General features: G+C 31.0%; 1 protein-coding gene across 1 annotated transcript; it reads left to right on the top strand.

The window, feature by feature from the left end:
* Nucleotides 1-4492: 4492 nt before the first annotated feature.
* Nucleotides 4493-9723, top strand: LOC132294633 (probable disease resistance protein At4g27220). Its single transcript, XM_059792551.1, has 2 exons — nt 4493-4605; nt 6082-9723. Exon 2 carries the CDS (start codon nt 6092-6094, stop codon nt 9020-9022), a length of 2931 nt encoding a protein of 976 aa, XP_059648534.1. The 5' UTR covers nt 4493-4605; nt 6082-6091; the 3' UTR covers nt 9023-9723.
* Nucleotides 9724-19508: the final 9785 nt, after the last annotated feature.

The following is a 19508-nucleotide window of genomic DNA, read 5'->3' as shown; positions in this document are numbered from 1 at the left end:
ATTGATTCCTCCAACAACAACAGGCATGAAAAAAAAAAAAAAAGCATTCATACCTATGTGTTCAAGCAGATGCCGCAATCCAACACAATCTTCAGAGGCCGCAATCTTACAAGTTCTTCAGAACTGATTGAAATTGATGTCAAACCCTATGACTTTGGTGGTATATATAGGCAAGGGATTTGTATAAATTGGAAAGTAAAAATCTAAAAAAAAAAAAAAAAAAGTTGGATACTTCAAGTCCCACTTGAAAAAGGAGACAAGTCCTGTTAAGCGTAGAACTTGAAGTGGGGGCAATTTGTAGACACTAAAATTTTAGTGAACTTTAATTTGGACAAATGGACCCATTAAATATGGGCCCAATGTTTAATTAAGTTATTTAATTGTCCCAAGTATGGTCCACTTAAATTATTTAATTAAGCTCAGTCTAGAGTCTAGATGGTCAAATAAAAAGAATAATTATTCCTAATAAAATATATTTGGAATAATTATTTTTAAGGATAATTATCATAATATATCCGGCCCGGCCCAATTATAGTTTTTTTTCCTTATCAGGAGATGACACGTGTCATCATCCTATTAATCCAAGAAGCCTATAAATAGAGGCTTGGAGGAAGAAAAAGGGGGAGGATTCAGAATTCAGAAGTCTACAAATTCAGACATAAATTCAGAAGTTCAGAGACTCAGAAATCCAAAGACTCAGAATTCAGACACAAATTCAGAATCGAAACCCCAAAGCGAAGAACATCAAGCACATCCAACAACGTGCCGTTCTTCATCAAATTTCACATTGATTCAAGAACAAGTTCGTGCAGCCCTTGGATCCAACCAACCAAAAACAAGGAGATCGAATCAGAGGACCATTCTTTTTTTATAAAAGATATTACAAAGGACTGTACTCCACATTCATAAATTAATAAAATTCTATTTGCTCCGTATTTTGTTTCTATTGCAGACTTACAAAATTTGTGTGTGTATATATATATATATATATATATATATATATATATATATATATATATTTCTAATTGTTGATTTGAAGCTTGTAATAATAAACCTTACAAAAAATAGTAATTTTTGTTACTCTTTTTATATTAATTAATAAAGATTTTTTTATATTAATAAATAAATACTAAAATATTTTAAAATTGGTAGTAGAATTTGAGTTTTTGTAAAGTAATAAATTCTTTTACGTTTTTATATTAATACTGAAAAATTTATATTTTATTTTTTATTAATTAGTAATTTATTTTATTTATTTTAATACTGAAATATTTGAGTTTTGCAAAGTAATAAATTCTTTTAAGTAATTTGGATTTTAGTAGGTAATTTGTAATTCGAATTTTATAAGGTAATATTTAAAAAATTATATATATATAATAGTAAAGATTTGAATTTTATTAGGTAAATTTTAATTTGAATTTTATTAGAAAATTTGAAATTTAGTATAATTTTAAATTTACAATAGAATATCAATTATATTAATTTTTAATTAAATTTTGAAATAGAAATTCAGGTATACAAATCATACGTTAGATTTAAATTGATATAAAAATTTATTATATGTAGTTTGTAATTTTTTGGAAGACCCTAGGTTATATTTTATTTTCTGTAAATATATCATTTTATAATGTGATAGAGTTTTAAAGAAAATAAAATAGTTAATTTGAGATAGAGTTTTATAGAAATTATTTTTTTTTATTAAAAAAACTCATAATAAATAGATAAATACAGGGTTATATGTGATAGAGTTCTCTTTTTATATTAATTAATATATATATTTATATTAAAAAATAAATATTAAAATGCTGAAATCCTTTACACTTTTATATTTTATTTATATGAATTATTATATATTTTCTTTAAATATATCCTTCTATAATGTAATAGAGTTTTAAAGAAAATAAAATAGGTAATTTGTGATAAAGTTTTATAGAAATTATTTTATTTTCCTTAAATATATCCTTATCCAATTAGATTTTCTTTTATTAATAAACTCATAATAAATAGATAAATATGTAATATGTGTTAGAGTTTTATAGAAAATCTTTTAAAAACACTTTTTATATGAATTAATAAATATTTTTATATATTAATAATTTTTGTCTAATTAGATTACCTTTTATTAAAAAAGATCATAATAAAAGATAAATTTGTGGTAGAGTTTTAAAAAAATTATTTTATTTTTTATACCAATTAAAAAATATTTTTTATATTAATAATTCTTGTCTAATTAGATTTTTTTTTTTATTCAAAAACTCATAATAAATAAATAAATAGGTAACTTGTGTTGGAGTTTAATAAAAACTCTTTTTATATCAATTAATAAATATTTTTTATATCAATAATTCTTATCTAATTAAATTTCCTTTTATTAAAAGAAAACTCATAATAAATAGATAATTTGTGTTATAGTTTTATAAAAACACTTTTAAGACCTCTTTTTATATCAATTAATAAATAATTTTTTATAGTAATAATAATTGTCTAATTATATTTCCTTTTATTAAAAAAAACTCGTAATAAATAGATAATTAAGTAATTTGTGTTAGTATTTTATAAAAACTCTTTAAGTATATCTTTGTCTAAATTGATAGAGTTTTATTGAAAATAATAGAGATAATTTGTGATAGAGTTTTATAGAAATTATTTTATTTTCTTTAAATATATCATTATCCAATTAGATTTAACTTTATTAAAAAAAACTCATAATAAAAGCTAATTTGTCGTGTAGAGTTTTGGAAAAAATATTTTATTTTATATATCAATTAATAAATATTCTTTATATTAATAATTCTTGTCTAATTAGATTTTCTTTTATTAAAAAATATAATAATAAATAGATAAATTGGTTAATTTGAATTTTATTGGGTAGATTTTAGAGTTTTATAGAGTTTTTTTTTTTTTTTTTAAAAAAAAAAAAAACTCTTTTCATATCAATTAATAAATATTTTTTATATAAATAAATCAATACTGAAATACTAAACTCTTTGTATATTTAATAATAGTATAGATAAAAATTCTTTTTAGATCAATTAATAAATATATTTTTTTATATAAATAAATAAATACTGAAACTCTTTTTTTTTCCTAGTTGGGACTCACACACACTGCCTTCACTGAGATTCGAACCCAGAGTTTCTGTATTTTACTCTGATTCGAATCATGACCTCCCTTTGGGAGGTAGGAATTCTGTATTTTACTCTGAAATTCTGGATGTATGCGCCTCTGAATTTCTGGACCCTTCCCCCATACCTCTATTTATAGGTTTCTTGAATTAATAGGATGATGATATGTGTTATTTCTTGATAATAACATAATCATAATTGGGCCGGGCCTGTTATATTGTGATAATTATCTATAAAAAAAAATAACTATTCTTCTTCTAACAAATAATAACTATTTTATTGTGATTGATTTTATTAGGTAATTTTTAGAGTTTTATAGAAACTATTTTTATAAAAAAAAAATTATATCAATTAATAAATATTTTATAATAAATAAATAAATATGTAATTTGTGTTAGGGTTTAATAGAAACACTTTTAAAAACTCTTTTTATATCAATTAATAAATATTTTTTATATTAATATTTTTTTCTAATTAGATTTCTTTTTATTAAAAAACTCATAATAAATAGATAAATAGGTAATTTGTGTTAGAGTTTTATAAAAATTATTTGAAAACTTCTTTTTATATCAATTAATAAATAATTTTTTATATTAATAATACTTCTCTAATTAGATTTTTATTTATTTATTAAAAACTCATAATAAAAGCTAATTTGTGGTAGAGTCTTAGAAAAAATAAGTAATTTGTGATAAAATTTTATAGAAATTATTTTATTTTCTTTAAATAATACTATTTAGTTCAAAAAAAATAAAAATAAAGCAATAAAAGAGAGAAAAGAAAAACCTTTATTAACTTTACCAACCACCCAGCAATTAAAGTGCCATCACTACTGGATACCTTTCGCTTTATAGATTTTTCACTCTCTTTTCACATTCTCTTCAACTCAAAACCAAGTATGCTCCTTTTTCTTTTCTGTTCTTTTCCATGAAACCTGGATTTCGTACTATTTTTAAAAATTATTATTAGTATTATTAAATGGGAAAGCAAACACACAATTTTGACCACGGACTCGAACCCTTTGCAAATTAAGATGTTCCCAAAAAAAAAGAAAAGCACCTATAATAAAGAACAAATAAGATCCACTTCTATGTATATTTTATATCCGCGCGCCAGACAGTAAGAAACCCGAATTGAGAATTTACCTCATATTAGAATCTAAGAAAACTTACCTTTGAGCTTCTCAATCTGATTGCTGAAAAGTGAAATCCCAATTCTTGAGGAAATGACTTGTCAGTATATAACTTTACACTGTACAAGCCATTATATGGTATACGTACCTTTATGTGGGATGGCTTTGGATGCCTTCTGCTTTTTTGAAATTTTCACTTTCGGTTTCACTCTCTCTTCAATTCAGAGGATAAGCATTCAGCACTACACAACTTAATTGCCATCAATTATCTTCCCAGCTTCACCTCTCTGCTGTTTTTGCATTCTCATCAAAATATATACTTCAAATCTCAGCCAGTCCGGCTATCAGGTATTCATCTGCCTTTCAAATTTTTAATTTGTAGCTGCGCTTATTATTTTTTCATTATAATGTAATTATTTTGAACTTCTGTGTCATTATGTTTCATTCTTATGCTTATTTATTGTAGAGTTTTAAATAACTTTGCTGCAGCTATAACACTTCTGCAGCTATGCTTCTCCTCTTGTAACAATCATTAAAGACTGTTTTATTCGCTTTTCCCTTGTAATTTACTTTGAATACAACATTCAACACGGTTAGATTTTGATCATATCATGTGGTGTGGCATAATCTTCTCAGGGGGGACTACCATGCATGCCCTAGGAAATACTTGGAAATAGCTTCCTTTAATACTTTACAAGATGCAAAAGGAGCAAGTAATCAAATTTTTAGGCTCCCCGTTTGTTTGGCCATAAAATATTTTTCAAAAAAATATTTTTTTATTTTCTAGTGTTTGGTTGCAATAAAATATTTAGGAAGAAAAAATATATTAAAATTTAACAAAAATAACTTATCAATCAATTTTTGACAAGTTATTTTACATGTCCCGCTCTATGGACTCGACCTCAACCTCATCTAAAAAAAAAATATTTTTTTATTTTCTAGTGTTTGGTTGTCATAAAATATTTACGAAGAAAAAATATATTAAAATTTAATAAAAATAACTTATCAATCAATTTTTGATAAGTTATTTTACATGCCACGACTCTATGGACTCGACGTAAATTTTTGCAAATAAAAATAAAAGAATTTTACCCGGAAAAAAAAATTCAAAATGAATATTTTACCTCGGGGCCTTTTTTTTTTCATTATTTTACTTAGAAATGTTGATTTGATAGTGTTTTATAACAATATTTATTATTTGAATTTCAAAATATCCAACTTGATCAGATTGAAAATTTTGATGATCATCAAATTTGAGTGATTTTCAATATACTTCAACTATAATGCGAGACCCATTTTGTTAATATCTTTAAAAATAATCTCCTGCGGCACGTGCCTCAAATTGGAGGGTTTTCATGCCTTGGCCGGAGGACTTGAAATTTGTGTCACATTTCTTCTTTTGTTGGGCATCATGCATCAGCTTTCAACTAATATATATTTTGTCATTTTCTTTGTAATAAAAAATGGTCCTTTGGAATTTAAGGATATAGAAACGAAGAATAGAATGAAAGGGAGTGGTGAGTTTTTACAGAATTTTCATTGGTAACATTTTAATTCTAATAATTTATTCAAACAGTTTTGTTATACTTAGTATATAAGATAGACAATTGATAGAGGGAGTATCTAGTAACATTTGTTTATAGCTGAAAGTAGTAACATGCTGGAGTATAATTACTCTTTCATTTTTAATTTTACATTGAAGTGGGATTGGATTAGCATAATTTATCATCTACTTGGTGATGAAATTAATGGAAATTGATCTCTGTTAGAAGTTTTCTTGCTTCTTGTATTTGACTATGTTATATAACCTCTTGGTTTTGGCAGTGCTACCGCTATGAATATGTGGAGGAACATTACGGAACAGATAAGCAATTTCAGCAGCCTTGATGATGAGATGCAAACTCTCGGAAGCAAAATTGAATCTTTGAGCTGCCGAGCAGATGATGTAATTGCAATGCTGCAAGATGCAGAGTTTCGAACGGGAAAGAAACGAAAGAGAGAGGTCGAGAATTGGTTGGATAATGTGCAAAAGAAGAAAAATGAATTTCAATGCTTACAACGAGTTGTACAAGGATGCAGTGTTTTGAAAAAACTACCATTGGGAAAACGTGTTGAGAAAATGATTGGTGAAGTGGTAGAACTGATTGACCAAGGTCAGTTTCCAGAGGGGCTATTACTTAATGTGCATGACACCAAAGCAGTGCCATTGTTGACCACAAAATTAATAGGTCAGCAATTTAAACAAAATTTGGAAAAAGTTCATAATTATTTGATGAAAGAGGATATTATGTACATTGGAATTTATGGAATGGGGGGATCGGGGAAAACAACCTTGGCAACTCACATCCATAATTTACTTTTAAAAAGCTCTGCAACCTCTTCTGTCAATGTTTATTGGCTTACTGTGTCTCAAGATTGGAGCGTTGATAAATTGCAATACGACATTGCCAACTTGCTAAAGTTGGATCTCACAAGAGAGAATGAAAGAAATAGAAGGGCAGCCAAACTCTCACAAGCATTGAGGAGAATGAAAAAATTTGTACTAATCTTGGATGATGTGTGGCAACATTTTAGTCTCGAGGAGATTGGAATTCCTTGTAGAGTGAATGGATTGAAATTGATTTTTACTACTCGCTTGTTGAATGTATGTCGTAAGATGGGATGCCAGGAAATAATTCAAGTAGGACCTCTTTCTGAGGATGAAGCATGGAATTTATTCTTGGAGAAACTTGTGCCTGAAGGAGGTGAAATTTCGTGGCAAAAGGATCCAGAAATAAAAGAGACTGCAATGTCCATGGCAAAAAGATGTTGTAGCTTGCCACTTGCAATTATTACTGTGGCTAGAAGCATGATGGGGGTGAACGACATTCATGAGTGGAGGAATGCATTGCGAGAATTGAAAGAATCCATCACCAAGCAGGGTGATATGGAAGATGATGTATTCTTGAAATTAAAATTTAGCTACAAGCGAGTGAAGGATGAAAAGCTGAGAGACTGTTTTTTGTATTGTGCACTTTATCCTGAAGACTATAGAATAAGAAGAGATGAATTGATACCCAAATTCATTGCAGAGGGACTAATAGATAGAATGAAGACGCGGCAAGCACAGTTTGACAAGGGTCATAGTATGTTGAATGAACTTGAGAACGCGTGCTTATTAGAAAGTTGTAAAGAGTACGAACACCCTTGCGTGAAGATGCATGATTTGATTAGAGAGATGGCACTAAAGATCGCAAGTCATCGATTGATGGTAAGGGCTGGTATGCAGTCTAAGAAAATACCAAAAGAGGAGGAATGGACGGAAGATTTGAAGAGAATTTCCTTGATGGAAAATTTCATTGAAGTGATTCCAAGAGGCATGTCACCAAGGTGTCCTAGATTATCAACATTGATATTGCAATATAATTCGGGTTTAAAAAGGATTCCTTGTAGTTTTTTTAAGCAAATGAGTGCCCTTCGAGTTCTTGATTTATCTTATACTGGAATTGTTAATTTGCCACATATTATATCGGACTTGAAGAATCTCACTGCATTGTTTCTTAGCTCGTGCAAAAATCTCACACGTGTGCCACCTTTGGGGAAGCTTAAGGCATTACAGCTGTTGGATCTTAGTTATACCAAGATCGAAGAAATTCCGCAAGGTATGGAAATGTTGGTCAATCTCAAATGCCTATATATGGATGGCATAGGAAGTCTGGAGTTGTTTCCGTGTGAGATATTTGACAAACTCTCCGGTCTCCAAGTTGTTCGAACCGGTTCAATACAGATACGAGTAAAGGAATTGGAGAGGTTGGGGCAGCTGGAAGAATTTGAAGGGTGCCTGTGCACTATGATTGATTTTAATCGATATGTTCAATCCAATCACTATAGGCAGTTGAACACGTGCCGTCTTCATGTTGGCGAATATTCATATGGAGTGGTATATGAATATGAAAAAGAAGCAGTGTTTAAAAATTGTCAACTCGAGAATGGAGGAGAAGATACGCTTTTGCTGCTTCCACACAACATTAAGCGCCTGATAATTTCTGATTGTGACAATGTCAGTAGCTTATGTGATGTTTCTCGCTCATTGATTAGTGCAAGAGACTTGAAAGAAAGTAAAATGGGCTATCATGGGATAGAGTGCATGTCGTCGTCGTCGTCGTCCTCCTCATGGAACCAAGTTGAAGAAGAAAGGCATTGCTCTCCACTTCAAAGCATTGAGAAATTGGAACTTTACAACTTGCCGGAATTAAGTGGCCTCATTAAGGGGTTAGGAGTAACTGCAACTCCACCTGGCACCCTTTCCAATCTTCAAATGCTGGATATCCGTTGTTGTAATAAAATGAAGAAGCTGTTGACGCCTAGGTTGCTGGAGAACCTCCCAAACATTCAAACAATTAGAGTTGTGGGCTGTGATGAAATGGAGGAGATTATAGGAGATGATGAAGATGAATTAATGGTCGCAAGCAACAACCATCCTTCTTCTTCTTCTTCCACCATTTTCACCTTCCCTAACTTGAGGGTATTGTATCTGCATAATCTGGAACGATTGGAGAGCATCTGCAAGGGTTCGATGGTTTGTTATTCCCTTGAAGTAATTCACACATATGATTGTCCAAAGCTGAAGAGGCTCCCTTTCTCTCTGCCCCTTGTTAATGGCCAACCTTCTCCTCCCATCTCTCTTAGAAAGATCGATTTCTATCCAATAGGATGGTGGGAATCACTGGAGTGGGACCACCCCAATGCTAAGGATGCCCTGCAACCATTCCTTGTTTACATTTAGTATTGATCAAATGCTTGGTCACAGGTATAACATTCTTCACTTTTGTCTATTTCAATCTACATCTTAATTTGGATCTTTTTCTTCTCTACAACTCCATAAAAATGATTCTATAGGTAATAGGTTAATCATTATTAGTACCAACTGCTTAACATTTTTAAAATTTGAATGCTTCTTTTCTTATTTCTTTATTTTACTTGGACATGCAAACAAGTGAAATAAAGTCGAGACATCCCCAGTACGTTTCTCTCCTGTGATCGATTTAAATGTTTAATTGTCGGTTTTATTTTGTGGGTTAGTTTAATTCTTTGTTGGCAAGTCGTGCAATTATTTCTTAACAATCAGTATTTTGCTAACAAAAAACTGTATGTATGTCATTGTGTTTCTTGGTTTCATGTAGGATAGGACCAGATGTATAAAGCAATGGCAGGCCAGGTCAGAGTCAAGTCTCCAGGTGGTCACAGTAAAAGAAAAACAAAGGCGGTAGATAGATAACTGGAACCAATGTTTTGATTCTTTCTCAAATGAGCAAGCTTGCAAATCTTCGACCTTCCACCATTTGATTTTTTTCTTTCTTGCAAGACGTACTCGGTTCTTCCTTCTACCTGTAGTCCTGTTCACACAAACTTTGGTACGTGTTTGTGTGTGTCTTTATATATGTATATTATTTTGTATGCTTATCGATTTGATGATATATAATTGAGACACCCCTTTCCAATTATATGTGATGTGCTGCAATTAATCTAATTTTATCTCTCTTTCTGTCTTTTCGGTCATTAGATTCAACATGCATCAAAGTCGAAATGAGCTTAGAAAAAACATTGGAAAATATGTTCTTTGACATCTATATATTGTTGCTAAAAATTTAAATATCTATATCCTTCCCCTTTTCAAAATTGTTATTATGCACCTTACACGTCCTATTACAAAACTAAGTTTAGTCTGCGAAACAATTCAAACCATTCTTATACCTCAAAATGCACTGAATGGCAAGAAAACACAGTTCTACTTGGTATGACAACTGGCTTCAGGCAATTTGTTTTCAATCCCTGCATTTCACATGCACTATTCAAGTTGATGGTCAATCTACCCAACACATGTACCTTTGTGAATAGTATAATCAATGAAAAATTATCACCAAGTTCTACTTTTTACATTGAAAGAAAAATAAATTCTAAGAATTTTCTTTAGAACAAATAAGTCTTACTTTTAAAAATTTTGTTTTCATTTAAATCTTAAATAACTAAATCTTTCATTTATTCATTTATAATAGTAGACATAAAATTTGAATAAAAAGAAAATACATATATTTTATTGATTTTTTTATAGAATAATTATTATTATTATTTTGTTCTAAAATTGTGTACACGAGAGTTTTTGAATTGAGTTTATATTAAATTAATTAAATTTAAAATCATAACATAATATTATCAGGTAACTAATATTTTAAGAAATATATAAACAATAATTATATATAAATTCTTAAATAAATTTATAACTAAAAAAAATTACTTTTAATTTGTAAGAGTATAAATAAAAGATTTGAATTTTTTGGACTTAATTGTTTTTCACCCAGAAGGGCCAGAACAGTAGAATTTGGTGGTAATGTTTACTGAAACTTTTGACAAAACAAAAACACATATTGTCGACGTGGCGAATAATTTAGTAACTGAGCGTGGTGTAGTTATAGCCGCCACACCCGATGCCCCCTCATGTCTTGCTATACCAAAATGAGTCTGTTGCAGGAAGCTTTTGGGCACTTGAAACCCATGGCTTCTTCATATGCAAACTCATACTGTTGCTTTGCCTCTTTTCCCAGATTACCCTCCACCCCTCTTTTCTATAACCCATTTATATTTTATCCTCCCACCCTTTGTGGGTATAATGGAATTTCACTCCACATAGCTCTATCCAACTCAAGAACTTGTGCCAAGTTTGATAAATTCCAAGGTGAAGAATCTTGGGGACACCACATCTTCTTCATGTGAATTTCACAGCAGCAGATGATCAGAGGAGAAAGAAGAAGATGAAAGGTTTGATTTGCTTGAACACCCAGAACATCATTGAATCACATATTTATGGAAAACCATGTATAATTGTATGTGTTTGTGTATTGATTGTGCAATTTTTTTATTGGGTTTGTTGCTTTACCCATGAATAGTTGAGTGACCATGCTGTTTAGATTGATTAAGTATGTGGTGTGTGGAAGGCAGATTTACGTGGTGTGATTAATATTCATGATGTCTGGATGACTTCAACCCTTATTTATACAAATTAATTGGATATGTTGGACTGTTGGACTCTCTATCGTTACTTAATTAGTATTTTATTTCATATTATAGAGGAAATGTTGTCAAAGGGTACACAATAGGCGCAATTGTTGCACGTGTATGAGCCTGGGGCCTTGAGTCTAGGCGCACGCCTTTGACAACACTGATTAGTATATCGTCTTATATGAAAAGATTTCATTGCATGTTTGACTTATAGACAACATGTTTCTTAAATAATAATAAATAAATAAATAAATAAGATTTGAATTTTGAGATTTGTTCATATTATTTTCAAGGCTGTCAAATAAAGGCTACTTTTAGATATGTTGGTGTCATACCAGACTTGTTGGTAGTGTCTAGGATGTGCTGGCCAATCATATGGGATTGTCGGCTAATCGTAAAATATTATGAAATTTAATTTTAAGTTATGATCACTTTCAAAAAGTGTCAAATACATGTTTAGGAGTGTCAGACACGGTACCTTCTTTGAGGCGTCCGTGCTTCTTAGACTTCTTGTGAGTTGTGACATTAATATCAACCATTGAACCCATCTGTTTTTAGAACAGTTGTTAGGTCATTTAGGATGTCATCTTTTTACCCCATTCCCTCATTCCTGCTTTTGTTGTTACGATTTGTGGTGATTATTCCCATTTGACATTTACCAATTTGTGTGCTTAAATCTTATATGAAACAATATGATTTCCTATCAGCGGGGTAGCAATAAAATGAAATATTATTAGTATAGAGATTTGAGATGATATTGCTTACAAAATTAAAATAGAATGGGTCAAACGAAGATGTGTTTCTCACATTGTGTGATCAACATATATCTTCAAAATTTAAAGGTAAATTTTAGGATTAATTACAATGACACTTGAAGTTTACCTTATTGACAGTCATATACAAATTAGTCCACTTTTAAACAATGACACCCCCTAAGCTTTGCTGCCTTTGACAAAGACACCCATTGAAGGGCTGACATGTGATAAAATGACCTAAATGCCCTTTGACTTATGAAATGACACAAAATTATTAAATTACCCATTCTAATAAATTTGAAATGTCCAAAATAACCTCTCTCACATCTCTCTATATAGAAATATGAACAATATATAACCTGACATATATATATATATATAGATGGATTCCCGAAAGATCTCGTTCGCAAAATAGCAAAAGGTTTTCTCAAGGTGAATTTTGTGTGTTCTCTATTCTAAAACCCTTGCATGGTTGCCGAGAAAGCTGAGAAAAATTATAAAAGAAAATACTATCACATACGCTTACAAATCGGATGTTTTATTTATTAATTTTTTTGATTGCCAAGATTAGAATCATTTTGTCTACTCTCTAAAGCAAATTAGGTGTTCTGGTTTGGTTGCATGTTTTTCCCTTTACCAAACATCTAAGTCATATATGTATGAGCTTCACTGATTGGAACATGATTCTAACTTCCATGGAATTCCATTGATAATTGCATTTAAGAAGAAAAATATGAAAAGTTGTAATTGCATTTAAGAAGAAAATTTTGAGAGTTGAAATTCACACACACACACATATATATATAGGTTTAGCTTTTAAAGCAAATCCATTTCTAGAGCAACGAGAAGCACGCATGTAAAATCCTGATTTCAAGTTGCAGATTGTGCGATCTAATATGAACAATATATAACCTGACACACACACACACACACACACACACACATATATATATATATATATATATATATATATATATATAATTTATCTCCATACAGATCGTGCAAAATGATTTCTATAGTCTATATATATATATATATATAGAAGTTATGATTTGGGTCTCTGCCAATATAGAAATATATTTTATATATATATATATATATATAAGTTATGCGATCTCGATCGGTCTCTGCCAAACATAGATATATATATATTTATATAGAAGTTAAAGACCAGTTACGCCATCTGGGCGAGGTCTCTGCCAATATGGAGACCATATATATATATATATATATATCGACTCACAGACCATATATATACTGATAGAAGTTACAGACCATATATATATATATATATATATATATCGACTCACATATACTCATCTGTGGCCAGAACAAAGTGTTCTAAGCCTTTTGCTTCCCGGAGTAGATTCAATCAATGGGTGAAGAGAGAGAGGGCCGGATGGATGGGTTTAGAAGAAATTGGTAGAAGGGCAAAAGTGTGATTTTAAAATTTTAATATTTTACAATAAAAGTTAGTTAAATATTGATGGGCAATCTTGTCTTTTCAAATCTCTTAAGGGTCTGTTTGGGTCCAAATTTTGTCAGGGAGTGCCATTGTTCAAAAAACATCTAACTTATCTAAGAGTGTTATTATAGCAAACCTCAGGGGGCGTCATTATAATTAACCCTAAATTTTATAAAGTATTTATTAAACAAATTATACTTTATGGAACAAAAGGTTGAATGGCTTAAAAAAGATTTGCAGATGTTCGAGTTGGATGTGTGCTTGACAAGAAAGAAAGAATTATTAGATCCAAATACATATGTGAGACAGTCTAAGTAGCACCCATTGCAGATGTTTCAGATGGTTTGTGCAACTGAAGTTGATCATTAGTCTTACTAAACCCTGCTTGAAATATTTGGCTCTTGATTTTCACTTCACCCTACTCATTTCTAGTTTTGCTAAAATTATATTTTGTATATTCATCTTCGATTCCATTTATGACTTACCTGTTTCAAGTGAAAAACTTAGTTGACGTATCAATGTGAAAGTAAATGGCCAATACACATAAGGGGAATGTCCAAAATTTATTCAAATATTCTCAAGTTCGTGTTTTTAGAGGGTTTGATAAAAAATTTACATTTTGGTTACTAGTTGCACAATGCTATGCAAGGATAAGACAGTAATGGAGAAGCATAGAATACCTTTATTTTCTCTCTCTCTCTCTATATATGTACAGATTATTGTAACTAGTAAACTTTTGAAGTTTTATATCCTTTTTTTTTTCACAACTCTTATTTAAGTAACAATGAAACACAACATTCTTAGGAAATAGCTCATTACCACTAGAAAAATTAAGAAACTAAACACCTTAAGAGAGACAAAAAAAAAAAAAAAGAAAAAAAAAGAAAAAAGAATAAGCATTCGAAATTGAAATATAATGGAACTTGCCTGATGTGGCATTCATCTCTGTTGAACAAGAGGAGTGGGTATAGAGGGTGTGCTTGCCAAACAAACACAGTTATACACATTGTTCAGATATGTGAACTAAGTTGATCAAACCAAGATTAACTGGCGTGAACTTCTTCTACAAGAAAACAATTGCCGGAGCAGAAAGTAAAAGTACACTTCTAACATAACGCAACATATACATATGAACAACATCGATTTAACAACACGATAAAGCTCAAATACACAAATATGCACAGAAGAGAATTCGAATTCTGATGAAAGGTCTTACAATTGTTGATGGTGTGGCCTTTTGGAGCAAGGGGTGTCTCATATCAATAAAATATTTGAATTTTTATAGATTACAGATTGTTGTATCGAGCCAAAGCTTTTATTTGTAGTGTAAATAGATGGAAAAGCTTTTATCAATTTTTTTTTTTCTTTTTTTGATAAGCAATTATATCTTATCAAATAAGTAAAATATGTATATATATTTAGTGAATCCATCATCGCGTGTCTCTGACACCATGTCATCTGTATCATCATTTTATTAAACATTTTTCCCCTTTGAAGGACTTGGTTGATTATTTCACTTGATCAGATAATTTTTTATGGCATGGTATTTTGCTGTAATCTCTATCCCATTCTTGTTCATCCATTTTTTGTAAGCTATCAAACTAAACCTAACTACAACTCGTGTATAAAACTAAGTTCAAGGATAATTAAACTTCAGGAATTCAAGACCGCTTAGTTCATTGTGTAAGAAACTATTCTAGAAATTCTGAAAATAACAAAATAATGTGACACTCATTTGATTGATGATTTTCTAAAAACAATTTTCTTTTTTGAAATGATTTATGAAAATTAAGTTGAAAAAGAAATGATTTTGTACAGCAGCCTTTTTTATGGTCTTTTGTAGGCTGACATAACATAATTATTGATTAACTTCACCTTCTTCTTTTGTTTAATCTTTTAGTGTAAGGCTATCAAGTCGTAAGTTCTTTTTCTTGAACATCTGATTGAAAAAGGTTCAAAATACAATGGAATGACTAATAAAGAGAGTTCATTCCATTTATCAGGCTGTTGTTTATAACATTTTTCATGTTTTACAAACAATGATAGGATAAACTCTTGATAACCCCAAATGTCAAGCATAATTTCCCTCTTGACAAAAGTACAAGAAAATTGTGGAAACTTAAAAACATTTAAAAAAATTAAATTGAAAAAAACTAAAAGAATAAATGATATATTCACACTTTATAAAGTACTCTCGCATTCTACTCATTTTAAATAAATAAAGAAAATGGGATAATTAAACTATTTCCACCATTTTCTCAAAAAATAATTAAACTACCCTAATATACTTGTGCCATTTATTTTACTAGAAAAATAATTAAGTGGAGGGAAAGAGTACTATGTGAAGTACATGTATCACATATTTGGAAAAATAAATATACTGAATTTTTAGAAGGTCAAATGACTGCATACCTCCCAGGGTTGTAATCCAATGATGTTTCTTTACCTTTCGAAGTAGAAAATCAATAGTTCTAGTTCTCACAGTGTCATGTGTGTGTGAGATTCTTGTCACGATAAAAAGAAATGAATAATTACGCTGATCTCTCCTATAGAAAGACTAAATTACAGAAATCTCCCCTATATTTTTAAAAATAACAACTTCTCATGTTATACACATGTTACAGAGATTGTAGATTCACAAATTCACACTTGAAATTATTTTTATATTTTTAAATAAAAATGACAAAATACCACATAAATTAAAAAGACTCATTTGTCCTATCTCTTACCTCTTATTTTCTTTCTATACCAAATTCTTTTCTCTCCCTCTCTCCCTTTCTCTGCAATCTATCAAGACATTTTATCTCAAGCTTAAATGGAAATGGAGATATCAAGACATTTTATCTCAAGCTTAAATGGAAATGGAGATTTCGGTTGCTTCTCAAGCCTTCAAAATTTCATCTGCCCCCACCCCCCCTCTATGTGCAGCACTGATAGCTTGACTTTTCACGAGTGAGTTGGCTCTTTTAATTTTTCATTCCAATGTCTTTTTTATTTATTTATTTTTTTTCTCTTCCATTTTTTAGTTGCAAAGCATCACGAAAACTTTCTGTGGTGTTAAATTTAAGTTACAGTTATGCTTGCCAGATTCGAGTCCCAGTATAAATTTTAGATTGGATGGGATACAATCCAATTGACTAGAAAACTAGTCAGTTTTAAAAAAAAAAAAAAAAGAAAAAGAAAGTGCATAATTTATTTCTTTGTACTCCAAAATTTGTTAACCCTCTTTTTGAACCAAAAATCCCTTGTATTCGTTTTGATCCGTACGGTCACCACTCAAAGCAGATGATTAAGGTGAGCAGACCTTGTTCCATTAATTCAAATTAACAGATTCTACAAGCCAATTTCAAGCTACCATGAGGCACGGATCAATTACCAAACATATTTTTTAGCTTCCACATCAGGTGCAGGGCCCTTATACCCACACCATAAACTTGATCAAAGCCTATATATATATATATATATATATATATGATCACTTAAATAAATTAAGAGAGGACTGGCAGATGAATTTGAGCTTGAAATTTTGTTAAGATGCATATAATTGTTTGAAATGTACCAACCGGTCGACCACCCAGCAGTTAATTAAAGTACCGTCCCAGCAGCTTCCTAGAAGGTGTGATAGGGCCACTAGAAGCACTATGCACTAATTAATAATTATGGTGTGGATTAAAAAAAAAATTGCTGTCAACCCACCCACCAGTCTTATCCCAGTACCTTCCTAGCAGGTGGGATATCATTCGATACCTATTGACTTTGTTTCACTTTGTCTTCAATTCAGAGGATAAGCATTCGGCACTACCCAGCTTAATTGCACCAACTGCTTTACTAACTGGGACGAAGGCAATCTGCTCGATTAAATGCCTAGGCGACGCTACAACATCCTTCTTCTCTGTTTCTCTCTTTCAACCTCATCTTTGAAATAAGTTTAAAGATTCTTAGCTGGTGAAATCTTTAGACATTCGTGAACACTTGAATAAAAAATATATGACCAGACAATTAATCACCTGCCCATTGATCTTAAATAATTGATTAAAGTTACTAATATCTAGTTCAAAGAATGACCACGGTTGCATATGATGCACTGCTACTCTCTTTAAACTGCAAATTTGCAGTAAAAAAAATATGACCAGACAATTAGTCACCTGCCCATTGATCTTAAATAATTGATTAAAGTTACTGATATCTAGTTCAAAGAATGAGCACGGTTGCATATGATGCACTGCTACTCTCTTTAAACTGCTTTAGGGGAGTGAAAGAATTAGCACAAATGTAAAAACACATGTTTGAGTGTGAGAACAACCATTTTGCATAAATAATGATAAATATTAAGTCCAAATCTGGTCTGCTGCTCTCAAAAAAAAAAATTCTAAAACAGGGACAACTCTGAGTAATGGCCTTTAGTTAGTGGAGGTACTTTAGAACACCTAAATATAATCTTTCTTTCACACTCCAGATTCTCTTTATTTCTTTTCCCTTTTTTTTTTAAAAAAAAAAAAGTTTAGGGGTCTCATATTTTTTCTTTCTTTTTTCTTTTACTTGGACATGCAAACAAGCAAGCTTACATCAAGAAAATCTTACCAGATCAGAGTATGCTATGCATGTGAGTTTGAGGAAACACCCTGTTTTAAGGGCATTCTAATGGTGTATTTCATACATTAGTCTGCCATGTAATTGCGAACCCCAAACACTGATTATAAAAGACTAAATATTGTCCTGCTCCCCTATTCTCTCCTGTGTTCTGCATTTAAATGTTTAAGTGTCCATTTTATTTTGTGGGAGAAAGTCCTGCTAGTTTAAATCTTTGTTGGCAAGTCATGCAATTATTTCTTAACAATCAATGTTTCTGTGTTCCTTGATTTCATGTAGGGCATGACCAAATGAATGCCAGGTCAAATTCAAGTCTCCAGGTGGTAACAGTAACATAAGGAAACAATATTTTGATTCTTTCTCAAATGAGCAAGCTAGCAAATCTTCAACCTTCAACCTTGTGGTTTTTTCTTATTTTCATAATTCAAGACTCAGTTCTTCCTCCCACCTGTGGTTCTGTTCAAATATTTTGCTTGATTTTTGCAAAAACTTTGGTCATTTTCACACGTGTTTGTGAGTGTTTATGTTTGTATATTATTTTATATGCTTATGGATTTGATAATAATTGCGACACGACATGTTAACATTGCTGACTCAAAAACATTTCTACTCTCTCTTCCCTTGTTGCTTGTACCTTCAACCCTTGAAAAGGAACAAGTAGATTCAACTCTTTTCTTCTCTTTCCTTTTGGAAAGGAGCATAGTGTTTGCTACTTCTTAAACAAAACTTCTGATGCTATGTATACAAGAGACCGGAACCAGGATGGCTCATTTCCTATTGACTCAGCCTCCATTAGCGGCCATGTCAAGATTATAGAGGAGTTTCTACGATATTGCCCGGACTTGAGAGAATTGCTCAACAAAGAGGGTCAAAATATTCTTCATGTGGCTGCTAAGAATGGGAAAGCCAATGTAGTCTGCTACATGCTAAAAAAGTCTGAGGCCTGCGATGCTGATCAATGAGATAGATGGAAAAGGAAATACCCCATTGCATTTGGCCACCAAGGGGATACGCACTCGGGTTGTCCAAATTCTGATATGGGACAAGACAGTTAACTTAAAGCTTATAAATCATGAACGCTCAACGGCTTTTGATGTTGCAGTGAACTAACGACCTTGGGACAGTGCCCTCATTTCAAATGGTATGTGTCGTAGATAGGCAAATCCCTATTAATGATAGAAAATAATAAGGTAAGTATCATAAGTGAAATGTCGCACAATTTTACTATTACAAGTTGGACTAAACCAGTTAACGTTGCTGGTGGCAGTAAATCATACCTACATTTCGGTGTAGGCATGTACATATGCATCAAATATACACACACACACATACAGAGAGATAGTGTTCTCTTTCATTAATTATGGTTACATGATCATGATTAATTATCAGAGGTTAACATGGCTGGC

This window comes from Cornus florida, unplaced genomic scaffold, assembly GCF_030987335.1.
Source record: "Cornus florida cultivar Cherokee Brave unplaced genomic scaffold, ASM3098733v1 CherokeeBrave_3.0.0_Hap2_Chr02, whole genome shotgun sequence".
Lineage (NCBI taxonomy): Eukaryota > Viridiplantae > Streptophyta > Magnoliopsida > Cornales > Cornaceae > Cornus > Cornus florida.
Note: the sequence above shows the minus strand (reverse complement) of the source record. Positions and strands in the feature narration are given on the sequence as shown.

What these genes read in the sequence shown, in the direction of transcription:
- LOC132294633 (XM_059792551.1), top strand. Translation starts at nt 6,092, where the DNA reads ATGAATATGTGGAGGAACATTACGGAACAGATAAGCAATTTCAGCAGC.